The 14,325-nt window shown below is 33.4% G+C and overlaps 1 protein-coding gene across 2 annotated transcripts in view; it reads right to left on the bottom strand.

Annotated features, from left to right (window-relative positions):
- The window catches only part of LOC129942090 (gamma-aminobutyric acid type B receptor subunit 1), a 561,118-nt gene that overhangs the window by 31,060 nt on the left and 515,733 nt on the right, over positions 1–14,325 (bottom strand). For both annotated transcript variants that reach the window (XM_056050889.1, XM_056050888.1), the window contains exons 10-11: positions 13,069–13,192; positions 12,824–12,940 (exon numbers count right to left, since the gene is read on the bottom strand). In XM_056050889.1, coding sequence (XP_055906864.1) covers positions 12,824–12,940; positions 13,069–13,192 — 241 coding nt within the window. The remainder of the gene's footprint in view (positions 1–12,823; positions 12,941–13,068; positions 13,193–14,325) is intronic.

The following is a 14,325-nucleotide window of genomic DNA, read 5'->3' as shown; positions in this document are numbered from 1 at the left end:
TACTATTGATTCGGAAATAACACCTTCCTAGAGAGAGAGAGACGGAGACAGACACACATGTTCATCCACTTTCACATATCCTTTCGATTAATAATTAAAATCAATTACAGTCGAGGTGAATATAATTTTTCGAACCTCATATTCCGTACTTACTACAAACAAAAAAAAACACTGCACATCACTTGATTAATGTCATATTAGGCTTAGTTTTTTTTTTTTCATTTGTGACTTTTCAGGAATAACCCCAAGGGTTCCCAAGTTTTTTTAAAGCCCATTGCACATTTACAATTTTAATATTTTATTACGGCAACTTTACAAATTATTACGATAGTGGAACTGCTTTGTAGTACCCGTGGCATGATGGTTAGTGCGTTGGACTGTCATGCAAGGGGTCTTGGGTTCAATCCCTGCCTGTGCCACCTTAATTTAAAAAAAAAAAAAATCGCGTATACTGCCTCTTGCGAGGAATTGACAAATCCTTCAAGAGTAATTCTTGTCATGAAAAAAGTGCTTTCTCAAACTAGCCGTTCGGATTCGGCCTTAAATTGTAGGTCCCTTCCATTCCTGACAACAGTACTCGCACACAAGAATGGTTGAGAGTTGTAAGTCACTAGGCCCTGGTTCACAACGGACTGTTGCGCCACCCCCATTTGATTTGAGTGGAACTGCTAGCGTCTTTCCGGATAAAATTTTTAAACTAAGCAGCTTTATTCATTGTAGACGTCTATCGAAGTAGCTTTCATAGCATAAACAAAGTTTTAAGTCTTTATAATTTGAAAATGATGCATCGTAGAGCTTAGGGAGTTTTGAGAAAATATAAATTTCGTCCTTTGCATGAACTTGGTGTATTTATTTCATTTTTACGGAAAATTAACTTAGGCAGTTTTTAAAGAACGACGACCGCGACGATATTTACTTTGAATAATGATGAGAAATAACAAAGGGAGTCACAGCTATGAAATCTACAAAGGACTAGGGTGCCCACACTTTGGAAACCGTTTGACTAACCAATACAACTTACTCACAAACAATTATATTGTAATATTCAATTACTTTAAAATGTTAAAAACTACATGTAATTAGGCAAAATAGTCATATCCGTAGTACAGTAGAAAAATGTACCTGTATGAATAACAAATACAAAATCGTTGGTAGGTTTAATATCTTATTGAGGCTGGATGGTTGTGTTCGTACATTAGTGTTCAACATAAAAAGCAGTATGACGTCATTTTGATGTTTATGTTTGCTTACATGTGTTTTTTCAATGACCTGCTGCCCCAACTTTTATTTATTTTGTTTGTACTCGTGGCATGATGGTAAGTGCGTTGGACTGTCATGCCAGAGGTCTTGGGTTCGATCCCTGCCTATGACATCTTAAGTCTTGTCATGAAAAAGTGTTTTCTCAAATAAGCCGTTAGGATTCGGCATATGAACTGTAGGTCCCCTCCATTTCTGACAACATTACTCGCACACAGGAATGGTTAAGAGTTGTAAGTCACTAGGCCCTAGTTCTCAAACGGACTGTTGCGCCACCCAATTTATTTATTTATTTATTAATTTTATTCATGTTTTTAATGGTAACAATAGGACATTTAAATCTTACTTCTCACTCTGGTTTTCAACGTTGCTTAGATAAAATAAAGTAGCTCTTTTACTTTGCAAGAAAGCCATAGGAAGCAAATAGGGTTTTCAACCTCACATTACCTATTGGCTATACACATCAATTATCCGACCAATACCTATGTACGGGGTTGCAGTATTTTGGACTGCACTGGAAAAAGTCACATACTACGACAAACTCAGCAGAGTCCAACGCACTGCATGCCTCTGCATAAGCGGGCATTGAAAACCACACCCTCAGCAGCGTTAGACACTCTCCTCCATCTGACACCACTCGACATCTTCAGGAAACAAGTGGCAGCGAGTACAGCTAAAGGGTGATTTTTTTGAGGTTAGGATTTTCATGCATTAGTATTTGACAGATCACGCGGGATTTCAGACATGGTGTCAAAGAGAAAGATGCTCAGTATGCTTTGACATTTCATCATGAATAGACTTACTAACGAGCAACGCTTGCAAATCATTGAATTTTATTACCAAAATCAGTGTTCGGTTCGAAATGTGTTTATCGACAAATTTTGTTCAGCGATGAGTCTCATTTCTGGTTGAATGGCTACGTAAATAAGCAAAATTGCCGCATTTGGAGTGAAGAGCAACCAGAAGCCGTTCAAGAACTGCCCATGCATCCCGAAAAATGCACTGTTTGGTGTGGTTTGTACGCATTGGACCGTATTTTTTCAAAGATGCTGTTGGACGCAACGTTGCGGTGAATGGCGATCGCTATCGTTCAATGCTAACAAACTTTTTGTTGCCAAAAATGGAAGAACTGAACTTGGTTGACATGTGGTTTCAACAAGATGGCGCTACATGCCACACAGCTCACACAATTCATCTCAAGGAATGGACCGGTAAGTTGTCCACCAAGATCATGCGATTTGACGCCTTTAGACTATTATTTGTGGGGCTACGTCAAGTCTTAAGTCTACACAAATAAGCCAGCAACTATTCCAGCTTTGGAAGACAACATTTCCAAAGATATTCGGGCTATTCCGGCCGAAATGCTCGAAAAAGTTACCCAAAATTGGACTTTCCGAATGGACCACCTAAGACGCACCCGCGGTCAATATTTAAATGAAATTATCTTCAAAAAGTAAATGTCATGGACAAATCTAACGTTTCAAATAAAGAATCGATGAGATTTTGCAAATTGTATGCGTTTTAAAAAAAAAAAAGTTCTCAAGCTCTTAAAAAATCACCATTTATAAGACTCAACGCCTTATCTCAATGGACCAACAACAAAGTGGGGCACTCCACCATTTTAAACCTCTTTGGTTCTATACCAAAGTACATAGACTACACTATTCCACTATTGGAAAAAACTACCAGGTATCCATTCCATCCTGAAATGAATGGGGAGACAAAAAACTACTGGATGACCAATGCATTCATTTTTATACAGATGGATCCAAGACAAATGAGGGAGTTGCTAGTGGTGTGTACTCAGAAAAGCTTAAGCATCTCATTCCGCCTCCCTTATCATTTTAGTGCCATCCAAGCGGAAATTTTAGCGATCAAAGAGGTTCCCTCCTGGCTAAGAGAAAACGTGATATCAACTTCTGATATCGGCATCTTCTCTGCCAGTCACGCTGCTATTAAATCTCTTGACGGTGTTTCAACCAAATCTCAAACGGCCCTCGATTGTTGATCGTCTCTTATGGAGATGGCGCAGCAATTTAACATTCACCTTTGTTGGGTGCCGGGCCAAAGAGACATCACAGGAAATTGTAGACCCGATGAACTCTCTAAAAATGGAACCGTCATACCTATTTCACCTGAAAGGGAGGAGATAGGTTTACCGATAGCTATATGTAAGCTTCTGCCTAAAGAAATAGCTTTTGCGATAGCAAACTATAGGTGGCACAATTTATCAACATGCGCAGCCACAAAACTCTTATGGCCTTCACTGGACCTAAAGCGCTCTAAAGACTTGTTCTCTCAAAGCAGACTTCATATTAGATCAATAATAGGTGTTCTTACGGAAAACTGTCTTATAGGCAGACACGCAATACGACTTGGTGAAGCCTCAAATGACTTCTGCAGGAGCTGTATGGACAAGAAGAAGAGAAAACGATCCCATTAACTGTACACTTTTGCCCATTTTCTTCGAAAAAAATACGAACCTAACACACCAAATACAGAAACACTACACCAAACTGTCAAATAAAGGCTGTCAAGTGGTCGTTGATGAATTTCTTGTGGGTTTTCTGTTGACCAGTATCGGAAATTTTGTTTATTTGCAGAACCCGATAAATCGAAATGGGCATCGTCAGATTAAATTAAAACAGCACCAACGGGAATGTTTAAAAAAATGTCTGCACAAACAGCTCTGCGAGTTTCAAAATCTCTCTCACTTAATTCGATCATCATTTTATAGGGATGAGTGTGAAAAATTCGTCTTCCACTCCTATCAGACAATCCAAGGGCAGCTTCATGTTTAAGTGCTGAACGCCTCGGAGATTTATGGATAGACGCACTTACACGTGCTTCATTATCCGGCGTTATTGCGGTTAAAGGTCTGCCAGACGATTTTATCTTTAGCGCAGAACCCGTTGCTCTTAAGTTTGATAACCAAACTTGAATTGTTTTTCTATGCGGAACAGGATCATGTCGTTCAAGTTGAAATCGAATGCGAAATGCTCGCTGAGTAGTAATCGCAGAACCACCATTACGGATATATTGCTCTACGACTAATGCGCTTTGCTCACCGTGCCACGGCACGTAGACCACTATCAATCTATACCCGAAATACCATTTTATCTATAAATAGCTTTTAATATAATTTTCTAATAATACGGGAGGTTTTTTTGCCGGACCCTGTATTTATTTAGAATTTTGAAAAGCTTTTTAGTAATATATAAAGTGACATTTTTTGCAAATAAGAGTTTGTTTAATAAAGTTTTCGAAAACAAAAAAGTTTAAAATAGGAACCAAAGAGTAGTGAAACTAAGAATAAACTTCGATATTGGAAGTGATTTTTTGACAAAAGAGAGATTTAGTTAAAAAAAGTACCATACAATTTTTGGTGTCTAAAATTCGACTTGAACTGGAGCCCAATAACACGGTGATGCATCTATTCCCAAAATAAGCAAAACAACCGTCTGCAAAGTAGTTCATCATTGTCGAATTTTTCTCTAACACTATTTGCTGGGAATTTTTGCAATTTTTTGCTCAACTAAGATTTCCTCATGAAGCTGGATGTGTTTTGAAATACTTTGCACTTTTACTTCACATGATATTATTTTTTTTTTTGCAAAGTTGCAAAGTTGCGAAGTGAAAAGTGTTTGGTAAAATAGGCCCCTGGTATGAATTTCGTAAATTTGTTTACAAATTTGTCTTGAATTGTTCTGAAAAATTTTCAATTGTTCGATGTCAGATTTGAGATAACCTTGAATAAGCATAAAATCTGAGGTAATCTAAGATTATGCAAAGATATCAAAAAAGTTACTTTTAAATAATAAAATATTATTTTTTCCAATGCAAAAAATACGATATCATAATCAATTGAAGTAAACTTTCCAAAAATTTGTTATCCAAGAAAAAATTTGAATACTGTTGAATTCCAAGATTCCTGTAGCCAATAGTGATCACATCTTCTATTTTCTTGTCTTACAATACTGCTATTGTCTTGTTATTTTTTATTAAAACAATTTAAATGCGTGTTTTAGAGATTGTATCATTTTTATTAAAAGATACCAGCTTCAAAAAAAAAGACTGTGCAAATAAAGATCTGTTCGAAATGAAACCTGTCATTGGAAAACACTTTACGTCTCTTTTGTTTGCTTACATAAGGGTTTCAAAATTCTCTTAGCTTGAAATTGTGTATTATAGTTTTTGGTCATAATTATGTGTTTTCTTAATGCTGTACTTCTACAATGCTGTGTGGACAAAACACTGTATGACATAATACTGTATCTTTAAAAAGTGCGTTTTTAATAATTTTGTTTGTATCGATCTTTTTTAATTTTTTTAACTTAAACGAAATTTTGAACATGTAAAAATACTTTTAAATTCTGATTTCAGAATTTTTCTTTGTCAGAATTTTGAAATGCAGAAACTTGTCCGACAGAATTTGGGCCGTACAGAATTATATTCTTACAGAATACAGTAGACTTCGTTTACCTAAGCTCCGCTATGAACGCAGAAAACAACACCAGCGCTGAGATCAAACGAAGAACAACTCTTGTTGACCGCTGTTTTTTTTTGGTTAAGAAAGCAATTGAGTAGCAAATCCAACTCTCGAGGGACCAAATTGTAGCTATATAAGACCCTCATCACCACCGTCCTGCAGCTATGCGGACTATCACAAAAGCGAATGAAAGCACCTTGGATAGTTTCAAGATAAAAAGTTCCTCGTGTGATCTAAGGTCCCGTATGCATAAAAGGGAAGTGGAGAAGAAGATGGAACGACGAGCAATACGGGACTTAAACTTAGCTAGAAGGGTATAAGTTTAACGACTAAGATGGCTGGGTCATGTAGAGCGCATACAAATCAATGCTCCGGCCCGGAAAGTCTTCGAATCCACACCCACTGGACAGCGCAGTAGAGAAAGACCGCCTATCAAGTGGGGCGCACAAGTGGAAAGTGACCTGGAATAATCTAGGATGGAGAAGTTTTTTAGATGATGTCTAGTTCACACAGGACTGTAGCGCCACCTTAAGTAAGTACGTAAGAATTTTCACATACAAAGTTTTAAATGCATTGTAATTTCAACCCCAACCTATTTCCATATTTAATATGTAACAACTAAATTCTTAGAGCTTTTCGTATACCTTTAACAATATAGGAAAAAAAGGTTGAACCTACTTCAAACACAATCTAGTGTCATGGAGTGTAGGTATGAATACAACATAACCTATAATCAAACGACACAACACAATCGTTGAGCTAAAGTTCCTCTCAGTTCCGGTTGACTGGTGTTTATTGTCCATTCAAACCGTAAAAATGTATCCAATGAATAGGTTCATTCAGTTTCAGGTCCTCAATTTCAGATTTTCATTTTTATTTTATTTTATTTTATTTTGTTCGTTATATTTAAAGATGGAGTGTTTAACCCACATCACATTACGCAACATGTCACGTTCAGAAAATGTCCAGTTCTTTTGTTGCGTGTTAATTGGGGCAGCCGGAAATTGAACAAAAAGAAAAACTGTATCTCGCAATAAGATACAAAAAACTCATACAAATGTAACTACGTTTGAGTATAATCAACATCGCATTCAAAAGAAGAGAGATAAATTATCTCATTGAACGAATGACGAACGATGAACGACAAACGAATTGTTGCGTATGAAGGTACTCGTTGCTGTGTTGAATGAAATGAATTTTATTATTGATGATGTGATGAGAAATGTCGAACATGAGTTAATGAGTTGGGTCTTCATCCTTCATCCTATTAGTAGCATCTTCATATTCCATATTATAACATATACACGCCTACCTTTACCTCCTCTACTCATACAATACAATATTACAATATTACCTTCTTTCCGTTTCCGACAAGGTTAACTGTATTACAACATTATTTAATGAAAGTAGATGGCATAAGGATAGGAAGCTATTTATGCTAAATTGGATTTTATTTAATTTTTTTCTTTTTTCATTTTTCTTTTTTGAAAGGTTGTGGTTTGCTAGGGAAGGGGAGATGGGGATGGATGCTGCCTGGAGGTTTGTTGGGAAATATTTATTCATTAAGTGTTATGGAATAATTATTTTTGCCAGAACGTGAGTCAATAAATGTAATTAAATGTTAATTCGAAGGTTAAATATGGGATGTTTCATTGTTTTGTATTTTAAGAGAAAATTATATAAATTATGTAACTCTACGTATACCCACTTACTTACTAGTTTCGAAGATAGTTAGTTTGTGTTTTGCGTAAAAAGGATTATAAAATTGTTAATTTATTTCGTCTGAATTCAGTCAAAAATAGAATTAAATTCATTAAGTTAAGGGTTGAAAAAAGTTATGATGTGTATTAAACACTTTTTTGTTTATTTACAGGAGATGGCTTTTGGAAAAGTTCATTTTAAACCCAAGTGGATTTTTCTTTTTTTATGTGGGCTTTCTGTTTCTGTAAAATGTAGAAAACTTAATTGATTTTAAAAGATCAGTGTTTTGTTTTAAAATGTATCAATAGTACGAGTATAGTAGGATCTTACACGATTAACAAAAACAATATCCGCAGTATAAATACTACCGATAAAAGTTAAAGTACAATCTTACTACGGATGGGTTTTTTGACCTACCTACTTCATGGTAGCAAGCTTCAAGCTCGCTTCAACACTTCATGTTAATGTAGTAGTCTACGAACAAACCCCCTTCTTGAAGTTTTTATTTTATGTCATATTGTTTTTATAGAATCTCAGTTTCTAGATGTTTTCTTACCATTTTTTCTTGAAAATTGTCCATTTTATTAGTTTTAGTTAGTTTTTTTTGCTGAAGATAATTTTAACTTTTGATTTTCACAAAATCTTCTTCTATTTGTGTTTTTTTATTATTATTATGACAGGTTTTTTTCAGTTTTACCAATTTTTGAAAACAAAAATCTGGCTACTGCCGATGGGTTTTCTTAGGAATTTTCTACTATTCTAATATCTTCCCTCTGTAAGAATATAGAGTCTCGACAAACATAAAATTTTTTTTCTCATAATCGCATTTATACTAAAACAGTTTTTCCGAAAAACCGCAAAACGGTGTAAAAGCATGCACAGCACGTAGCTGAAATAGAACTGCGGATTCGAAATCAATACAAATAAATTAACTTTTATAGATATTTTTCAAAACATGACAGCATAACCATCCAAGTTTTTTTTGTTTCCAAACGTTATATAAAATGCAATGAAGACATATGTGATGTCATAACTCATCACATTATCGAAAAACTAAGTGAGATGCTAAAACATGCCCAACATTGTTTTTTTCCTGGCAGTCAAATTGCACTATGAGAAGCTTACTACAAATCCATCTTTAAATTACTCTATTACACCAGGTTTTTGGAATATTACTTTTCAAATTTGAAAAAAATAATTTTTTTTATATAATTAGCAAACACGGAAAATGTTTTGTATACCTTTTATATGCCAAACACCCAGTGTGAGCATTAGAAAAAGTAGGAAGGGTTAGATAGGAACTGCCGGTGTACATTTATTTTAAATTCCTGAACATTGCAATGATAGGGAAATAAAGAGCGTGGCAAGCCATTTCACATACGCGTAGTACGGCTAAACAAATAATCTCTGTACTCTGGCTCAAGGTAAACTAATGGGTACTCCTAGAAGCGCGGGTATTACGGTTAAATGAAATTAATAAAGTAGTTATTTGTCCAATAAAATTGATAGTGTTCAAAATATAATAATCTCTATCTCCAGTATTCAGCTAAAACATTTATAATATATAATAAAATTTTGGAAAAATATTCCTTAGTTTTTAATTTCTCCTGTCTTACATAAATAAATTTTTTAAGAACGCCTAACATAAACTCTTTTTTTAAGAAAAATTAAAACGGTTTAAAAAGAAAGGGTCGTTTTTGTAACAAATCCGTTTTTAGCAAATCTATTTTTCGAAACATTTAAAAAAAACTATAAAAATTATGTTGAAAACGTGTAATTTTAAAGTTTAAACCGAAAATCCAAATTGAAGTTCGAATTCAAAATCAGCAAAAAAATAATGTATTCCAAAAAGTATTATGCAAAACCATGAAAGCTTTAAATTAAAGGTTTCTTACAAGCTTTATATAGAGTCAAACGAAGACTTTTATCTTATGAGAATTTTGAGAAACTAATTAAAATACTATAATAAATTTAAAGTATATCTAGAAGACAAAGATTTGTACTTTGGAAACTCGTCATACAATTATTATATTTTACCTTAGCCTTAACGGACCATGCTTTGGTTTAAGTGTGTTGGACTTCCCAACCAATAGCTACTTTAACCTAACCTAACCTAGCCCCAAAAACTATGATTTTTCTGTCTTAAGCATTTTTAAAGAATTTAACTTTAAAAACAAGATTTTTTACATTTATTTGGGAATATTTTAAGGGGAGATTCAGTTTCAAGACAACTTAATGCTTTAAAAAGGACTTGTTCTCTTTGTATACCAGTAAGAAATAGTTTTGTCGGCCAGTGTTTTTAAACCACCAGATATTGTTTTTTTTTTTGAAAGAGACAAAAAGGTTGTTACCCTGGCTTCATGTCCATTTATATTGACTTTATGTTCATAGGTAAGACTCTCAAAAGTTGATAGCATCCGATCTGATATATGCAGCCTGAACTGAAATCATACCTATTCAATCTTTTGCAGTAAAATGTTCGGCTTTAATCATGTTATTTCATTTGTACTCGGTGTAAGAATTTTGCTCGAAACACTTGTTTTTTAAATATGGAACCTAAAGGCTAACTTTAAATTTAACAACGGCTTTCAATACAATTTTGGATACTGGAATACTACCAGAGCAATTAAGAAATTCATTAATTTCTCCAAAAAAAAGATAGGCAACATTAAGAATCCATCCAACTTCCGTGGGATATCCTTCCTCAACACCACTTATAAAATATTCGCAACATTAGTTAATAACCGAAGGTGCTTGGGGAATTTCAAGCAGGTTTAAGACGTGGCTACTCGACTATCGACACTATTTTGTACAGCAAAGTATAGCGGCATTCTCTTTAAACAAAAAACAAAGCTCTACGTATTTTTTACGCAGCTTTTGATACCTTTGAACGCCGATCAATTATGGGATGTCAGACAAATTTCGGCAGGTACTAAAAAGCAACTATGTGAAAATAAGGCAGCGGTATGGAATAGCACCAAAAAGTCACAGAGTTTGGAATCGAAAGTGCAATTTAAGCCCAAATCTTTTTGCTTTTTTTTCATAGAGGACCTGATTGATTTTCTTCCTGGTGGAATTGAAATATCAAGGACACTCTTCAAAGCCTTGCTGTTTGCAGCTGACGTCTTACTGTTTTCCCACTCACCCGAAACACCACAGTTGATAATTAACCGACTAAATGTGTATTGCCGGTTATTGAGTCTGAAAGTCAATTTGAGCAAATCCAAGGTGAAGATTTTCCGAAATGGTTCTGGTAGAACAGCCAGGAATGAGAAATGACACTATGACAGAGAAACAATCGAGATTGTTAAAGCCTACAAATACCTACGATTTACCATAACCAGCACTCTTAATATGGAAACAAACCCTAAAAAAAAGCTGATTTAATCTTAAAGTGCAATATCGGCAACATGGAAGAAATGCTTCTCAAACCAGTCAGTATCACATAGTGTTAAATATAAGGTCTTTGTTGCAGTGGCGGAATCTATTACAATGTATGCAGCACAGGTATGGGGAAAGGAAAAGTTTGAAACGGTCGAAAAACTTCATTCTTCATTAAAAGATGCTTTCGAAACACAACCCAAACAGCAAATACGATATCAATTGAGACACGAATATCACTGCTCTTCATCAAAAATATTAAATGTCATGTTCATGTTCAAAAAAGTTGTTAATATGCCAGATGATAGATTTCCAAAAAATTCTGGCATTGAAAACAATTGAGAAGAAAAATTTGTGGTATAAGAAGCCATGTAGAAGACTATGCTGCCTGCTGTAGAACGGGCTTTCGAATAGTTGCTGAAAATGGTAAATACTGCACCTCCGGAATCTTATTGCAAATTTAGATAAAAAAAACTGAACCTGAACTTCTGAAATTTATTGGCTATTAAAAGCTTCCATTTTAAGGGCTGGTAGTAAATTTAACCATATACAAAAATTATATTTGCATAGCTTATTAAAGTTCCGTAAAGCTGATAACGCCCACATTTTTATTTGCTGGTTTCACGTGGTTTCCACATATCAATATCAGTAGTCAATCCGAGTTTAACCTCAAAAAATAAAACTGAGATCAATTCAAAATAAATACAAAACCTTGCACCTCGATATAAGAGAGATTCGAAAAATATATTTTCCGCAAAAATAAAGTGCTTCCACTTAATTACTGTGATTAAAAGGTACAATATTTATCGTTTCGTTGCCATGATATAAATAAAACACTTAAGTCCATACTTAAATACATTCATATGTATGTATGTAGGTAAGGTATACATAAAATATGCGAGTATTGAAATAACAGGCAATCATCAAAAAGTAATTACGTAAATTAATTACGAAAACCAAAATTAATTTTAAATTCGAAAAATGAAAAGAACACAATTAAAAAAAAAAACGTAACGAATGTTGGAAAAAAGAAACATGCATACACACATACATCTGTATGTATGAATACTTAAGAATTTTATAAAAATAACGTCAAGTACAAAATGAATTCACCTCAAAATCCAAACAAAAATAAAAAATACTCAAGGAATTAAAAGACTTGACTGCCTCAATCTCATTTCCACACTCTGTGTTTTCTTTTTGGAATTATTTTCCACTGAGGTATAATTACACGTTTTCATAAAATCAATTTACCGTTGGTCGACGAGACGCGACGTTGAGCATCCGTGTTTTCGAAAATCTACATATTTTTTTCCATTTGGTGGAGGTATCAAGCCAAAGGGAAAATAAGGTAAATGAAGAGCTTAAGCAGTTAACCTTTAATGGTCGTTTCGTCCATAACAAATTCACAAAACAAAAAGAAAAAATACACGAAGAAGTAAATACAAATTATAATGGCCATCGAATTACACAGACGTCAGAGCCTGAAATGTGCCTGAGATATTAAATAAAAGTGTTGCGGTTGCCGTCATACTGATCCGTTGGGATTTTTGAGTTTTTTTTCTGTTTTCTTGCCTTCGGAATATGAAATTTTTGAACATTTTTGAACCCCCGAGAGAGCTTAAGTATGCTGAAAAAGATTGCCAAACTAAAGATGGAGGAAAGGATATACCAGATCTCGCGTCGGTCAGCCATCTGGAATCTTCCAGTGATTTCATTCACTATAACGAGGTGATTTAATATTTTTGTATTAGTTATTCAAAGGCAAAAAAATGATTATAATATCTTTCCGCCTTTTTAAATATTTAATTTCAATTTTGTAGAGTATCCTGCCTCTTCTTCTGTGTGGGCGGTTTCTGTCTTTTTTTTTTTAATGACGTGAACGGAATGTAGAGAATTAGAATTAGAATTAGAATTGAATTGAAAGGGTTGCTGTTGCCTGGCAATGTTGTGATTACTGGGGGAGGATTTTGTTTTGTGTTTTGGAAAAATTACCTTTGGATCCGTTTTCGCTTTTGTTGTGAATCGATGAACACGCCACACTTTACTAAACATGGCTCCATACGCTAAGGTAAAACCTGTTGACAGAAGCCATGCTCTCGCTTGGCAAATCTAAAAAGAACCAATGGAAAATATTTAAAAAAAAAATTGATTTTTATTTCATTAGAGAAGATGAATCGATTGAGTAATATTTACTTATCTCATGGGAATAAATTATTATTTTATAATTTTTTATTTACCTTTGGATATTCTTCTGAGTCAACAAAACGTCCATCAATACCCAACAGGATTACGGATGCAAGGCATGTTATGACGCCGAATAGCATGATGGTGTTGCATACAGGATGTGATGATTGTATAACTCTGGAAAAAATAAAAGAATATATTATTTTACTCTGTTTGGCTCCATCATTTTGTTTGAATGAATAAATTATTAAAAATTATGGTTTTAAATTTGTTTTATAAAAAATCAATATTTTATTTGTATACTCGCAGCAGGAGTGCAGGACAAATTGAATATTAATACTGGGCCGGGAAAAATATTGTAAAGGTCAGGTGTCAGTAAAGTTTTCGTTTATTTACTTCGTTAAATGCTTATGGTAGACGGTTTTTAAAGTTCTAATAAATAAAAAGAAAGACACTTACATACTCGTATGTACATTATGATTATTATTTAGCATACGTTATTTTTATAAATCAAAAAAACTGAAAAAAAATCTGTCATCTCCAAAATTTTACGACTTAAATATGATTTAATCTCCAAAACAATTTTGTGCAACGAAGAATAATGTGTTTGACATCTGATTAAATTTTGAGAAAAATCGAATGGACAGTTTTTTTTTACAAAAAATTAAAAACCTAAAAAAAATTGTATAAAAGTTGGAAAAAATTGATTTTCGACTCAAATATCTTTTAAAAAATTTGAAATATTGGCTTCAAACTAATTTTATCTCATAAAAAATATTGTTTTCAAAATTCCGAAAAATGTTGAAAAAATCGACAGTTTTTTTTTACAAAATATTAAAAACCTAAAAAAAAAATGTATAAAAGTTGGTAAAAATTGATTTTCGACTCATATATCTTTTCAAAACTTTGAGATATTGGCTTTAATTTACTTTTATCTTTCAAAAAATATTTTTGTCAACATTCGGTTAGATTTTGAAAAAAAATCGAATTGACAGTATTTTTGCAAAAAAATAAAAACCGAAAAAAATTAAGAAATGTTGGTAAAAAATGATTTTCGACTCAAATATCTTTTCAAAAATTTGAGATAATAGCTTCTAGCTAATTTGTACTTATAAGAAATATTGTTTCCAAAATTAGGACAAATTTTGAAAAAAATCGAATTGATAGTTTTTTTTTTACAAAAAATAAAACTCTAAAAAAAAACAATACTAAAACTTGGTAAAAATTTACTTTCGGCTCAAATAGCTTTTCAAACTTATTTCATATCACAGAAAATATTGTTTTCAATATTCAATATTTTTTATATAAAA

This window comes from Eupeodes corollae, chromosome 1 (assembly GCF_945859685.1).
Source record: "Eupeodes corollae chromosome 1, idEupCoro1.1, whole genome shotgun sequence".
In the NCBI taxonomy this organism is placed as follows: Eukaryota; Metazoa; Arthropoda; class Insecta; order Diptera; family Syrphidae; genus Eupeodes; species Eupeodes corollae.
The sequence above is the reverse complement of the archived record's forward strand: the minus strand, read 5'-3'. Positions and strand labels throughout refer to the sequence as shown.